The sequence below is a fragment of the Brassica napus genome, chromosome A7 (assembly GCF_020379485.1).
Source record: "Brassica napus cultivar Da-Ae chromosome A7, Da-Ae, whole genome shotgun sequence".
NCBI lineage: Eukaryota > Viridiplantae > Streptophyta > Magnoliopsida > Brassicales > Brassicaceae > Brassica > Brassica napus.
The window spans coordinates 11,452,594-11,457,250 of NC_063440.1; the positions used below are offsets into that span (position 1 = coordinate 11,452,594).

Below are 4,657 nucleotides of genomic sequence, written 5' to 3' on the forward strand. Positions count from 1 at the left end.
TGAGTGAATCGATGCCAAAAAATCACTGTTGCATTGCATGAACTACGTACAGCGTAGAATTTACTAATTAAGGTAATTCTTATGTTGATAATGACAAGTCACAACATTTTTCGTTGGTCACTAAGTTTGACTGATTACTATTCCAACAAAAACATACGACTCTATAATAACAACATCATCTGCTTGAACAACTTTGACCATCTAACAGTTTATATGGCCGATGTTTCTCTAATTTTTAATTTTTGTTGAATTTCCCGGAATACACGATCATGATTTTGTAGTAGACTAAATTGTGTGACGATGGTGATATAAGGGAGAGAATGATGACAAATTTAACGATGGCTATCTAAGTATCTAGATACGTTTTTATAACACGTTTTTTCTATTTTCTTTTACTACTGGTACTTCTATAGAAGATAAGTCATAAAGAAAAAGAAGTTTGTGTAGAAGTGTTTATAGTCAAGTCGTTTTGCCAAGTTAGTAGAAGACAGAAATAAAACTAGTTGTAATTTTGTAGCTGTTTTATACTATGCGAATATGAGATCTGGTTTCAGTAGACGTTCCTCCTTTACATCCTTGTGTTTAGTGAATGTAAAGAAACCCTCATGTGAAAGTGTTTCGTCTTGCTTTTCCCTTTATAAGAAATATTTGTAATATTCAACCACACAGGGGTTGTCTAGTGGATATAGGTTTTGAGAAGTTGTATGATCCGGATTTGAAACAATTCACGACAATAAATGTGTATGGCCATGCATGTATGATATCATATTTGAATTTTGTTTTATTATTCGGATAGATTCTATCCGTAGACTGTATTTTTCATTGGAATTAGTCTGAGCATTTTCGTAGGTCCGGGATATAATAGTTAATATATTAAAAATTGTAATATATAGTTACAAAACGCACCCACTGCTCCATGTATATGAATGGTTCCGAATGATGTTTAGAGCATGTCCAATAGGGATCTTTAGCAAAAAATCTTTAACAAAAAAGTATTATAATAATATATGGGGTCCATTAAATTTAAGAATTTGTGCCAAATTAATCCTTACCTAAGGATCAGATTTGTTATTGTGCGCGGATCCCACCTGCCACGTGGGATCCCGCGATTGGCTCCTTCCTTTTTATTTTCTTTTAGCTAAAAAATAAAATAAAAATAATAAAATAATTTAAAAAACTTACCTTGGTTATAGAGCCAAGAGTATCAGCATTGTGGATGGTCTTACAACAATATATCCAAAAAATGAAAAATTGATAAGTGAAAACCTGACCTATAAAATATGGCTTGGAGCGGCGCGTATAAGTCCATTCATACTGGTCAAGACAGTTTGCATAATGTAACAAGACACACATATATACATTTATATAAACTTTTGTTTTCTATTTATCTTATAGAAATATGATCCATACAAAACTTGAATTATTGGAGGTGAGAAGGAGACAAAGCATGCAGAACCTTTCATCTCTGTCAAAAGTAATGAAATAAATGTACGTACTCTTGCCTTCCTGACCTCGAAAAAACGATTTATAAGTTTATTGCAACTTTATAATGCCTTTTGAGTCCAAATCATTCTAAAGTTTCCATGAACTGACCTCCAAAAAATATGAACGTCTTTTATAACTTTTCATTTGGAAGTAATGAAGACGAACTAATAATTACCCCGCCCCCAAGTAATTCAAGAGTATACACTTCATTACTGAAAATAAGAACCAACTTTTCCACTAAGTTCAAGCTCTTGACTTCTTGAGGGACTATATATATGATGTGTATCTTAAGTGGAGACAGAACAAGTCCCTCTTAAGCGGAATTATGCCAAATGGCTAAATTCAATGGACGTGTATCATATTCCCATATTTGTTGTACATTAAAACTAAACAACATGTATGTATTACAGAAGGTCTATAGTTTTTGGTCGAGGCATAAGATTAAGAGAAAAATATAAGTAATGATTAATTAAGTTGCGAATTTATATGGTGCGAATCTATATTGTAACAATTACTTGGTTCCTCTATTTATGGGCCGCGCCAAAATATTTTAAATATGTTATATATGTTTTCGTAGATTCATATGTTTCTTGAGGAAGATGTTGAGTTAGAAACTATCTTGAAGAAGATTCGTATGCCAAATGTAGAGACATCCCGTCGACTTATCTACCACGCACACGTCTAATTTCGAAGAAACAATTCATCAATTATTTTCTAGAACTTTCACTATCTCAGCGTCATTTTCTTTGATTTAGATCGTGTATATAAATCGTTGATTATGGATTATTACACATGTGGAGGTGAGATTAGATTTGTTTTCTTTAGAAGATCTAAACTAACGAAAATGACAACGGTTTGATATTCAAAGACGAGCACTAGTCTATTCTATCAGTTGTCACCTCCTCCTGATTAGTCAAGATTTAGATTACTCGAACTATTCTTCTACATACGTAAAACACTATAGAAAATTAATGTTACGTAACAGTTTTTTATTAACCTTCTTTGAACTTTATATCAATTAATCAAGATTTAACTATAAACTACAACAAGCCAAAAAAGATGATACAATACTTAGAAACTCCTTGGAGGTTGTAAGAACATCCATTTCAATGGGTTCCACAACCTAATTAAAAGGTGCGTACTCCTCAAACTGCCAAATATCATCCATGTTCCACATTGGATCTTGTGTTACATCCTCCTCGTAAGTCGAATATGCTACTCCTACATGACAATCCTGCAATGGTAAAATGTCTGAATTACCCATGGTGGTCACTATGTACTCCTCCTCTAAGCACCTATGATCTTCGTTCACATATTGATTACTACTCCCTCGTGATCCTTCCAAGCACATTGAATTAGTGGTTTCAAGATCAGACAAATCCATTAACTGTGAAATTTTCGCCAGATCTTGAGACATGGAAGTGGAACAATCTATGTTGTTTAAACCCGAATTATGTGAGAAATTATTGTCTTGTACGACGGGTCCAAGTGAATCCGTAGGAGGAGCTTTACTGTTGGTGTTTGAGTAATCTTTCATCTTGTGGATCAATCTTGGAACCCAGAAACTACGGACAACTTCCAAGAACTGGTGGCTGCTGGAATCAATATTGAGCTGGCGTGCTTGTTTCTGCACTCTAGTCCTCCAATAGTTTTTGATCTCGTTGTCCGTTCTTCCCGGTAAATACTGCGCAATTTTTGACCACCTGGAAACATGTTACATTATAGCTGTGCATTTTTTTATTTAAGAGAAACCTTTATGCAGAGTTATTGACCATTTGTATCATAAAGTGTCTTGGTTAAATTGCCCTTTGGTAAAAGAGTAAACCAGTGAATGGGGTATTTAAGAGTACAAAAAGTAAGGACTTAAAGACTAAAAAGAAAGGAGAGTATACAAATTAATTTATGAAGCTAAAGACTGAATATGAAATTAATTTATGAAGCTAGAGACAGAAAATGAATAAAGTAACATACCTATTACCCCATTTACAGTGAAGTTCGAGGATTAAGAGTTGTTCTTGAGGAGTGAGATTCCCCCGCTTTATGTCGGGTTTAAGGTAATTCAACCATCGTAATCTGCAACTTTTTCCTTTTCTCTTTAGCCCTGTTTAAAAAAAAAATTAATAAGACATAGATCGCCCAATCTTTAATGCAAACTGATTATAACACGAAGTGGCGGTATTTAATTATTAATTCTAACCAACTAACCACATGTTAAAGTCTCATGCACACATCAAGTGTATTGCATTTTGTTGGAAAGAAAAAGGAAAAAAAAAACAGAAAAAGAAAAAGAATATTTTTTTTTGTAAGCTAAAAGAAAAAGAATATTACCAGAAGATTTGGCGAGCAGATTCCATCGGCCTTCACCGTTATGGGCAATGTAATTAGTGAGAAGAGTGTCTTCCTCAAGCGTCCAAGGCCCTTTTCTCTGCTCTGCGCTCTCTTCATTTTCATTACACCTCTTCTTCATTATATTTGACATTATTTGTTCCTTTTTATTATTATATATTTCAGTCCATTAGCTTTGTTTGTGTGTATGTATAAGAGAGAGCGAGAGAAATGAGAAGAAGAGACTAAGAGAGAGATGGTGATGAATAAAAAGACCAAAGGACCAAGAGGCGTTTGATAGAAGTGAGAGTGAATTTAGTGGTTGTGGGAGAATTTATAGACCCGTGTTATTGGATAATGTTCATACTTTTCGTTTATACATTATTTATTCCTTTTTTTTTATACACCTAAGTTAAACCAGTTAGAATCTAATTGCTGACCATTACAGGAACATTAGGAATGAACAGAAAAAAAATACAGAAAAATAAAATTATAGGAGTGAAAAAAAAATTATTCTTTATCAATTTTAGTGAGGAACAAATTTGTTCGAGAAATTCTTAGGTTCACCCTTTAGGTGAATTTAGAGATTCACCCCTAGGTGAATTTACAGGTTCATCCAACCAATAAGATTTAGTTATTTTAGATTTAATACCTTTTAAAAAAAACAAATAATAAAAATTTGTGAAATTATATTATGTTTTGTAAATAAAAAAATAATAGTAATTATCAATTTTTTTTTTAAATATTATTAAACTAGTTAGCAAAATACTAAACTTTAAACACTAAACCCTTGGATAAATCCTAAATCATTGGGCAGATCCTAAACCCTATACTATAAGTCTTAAAC

General features: G+C 32.9%; 1 protein-coding gene across 1 annotated transcript; it reads right to left on the minus strand.

Annotated features, from left to right (window-relative positions):
• Positions 1-2,453: 2,453 nt before the first annotated feature.
• Positions 2,454-4,452, minus strand: LOC106412436 (transcription factor MYB62). Its single transcript, XM_013853358.3, has 3 exons — positions 3,814-4,452; positions 3,457-3,586; positions 2,454-3,188 (listed from the first exon to the last, which is right to left on the minus strand). The coding sequence occupies exons 1-3, from the start codon at positions 3,962-3,964 to the stop codon at positions 2,609-2,611; spliced, it is 861 nt and encodes a 286-aa protein (XP_013708812.1). The 5' UTR covers positions 3,965-4,452; the 3' UTR covers positions 2,454-2,608.
• Positions 4,453-4,657: the final 205 nt, after the last annotated feature.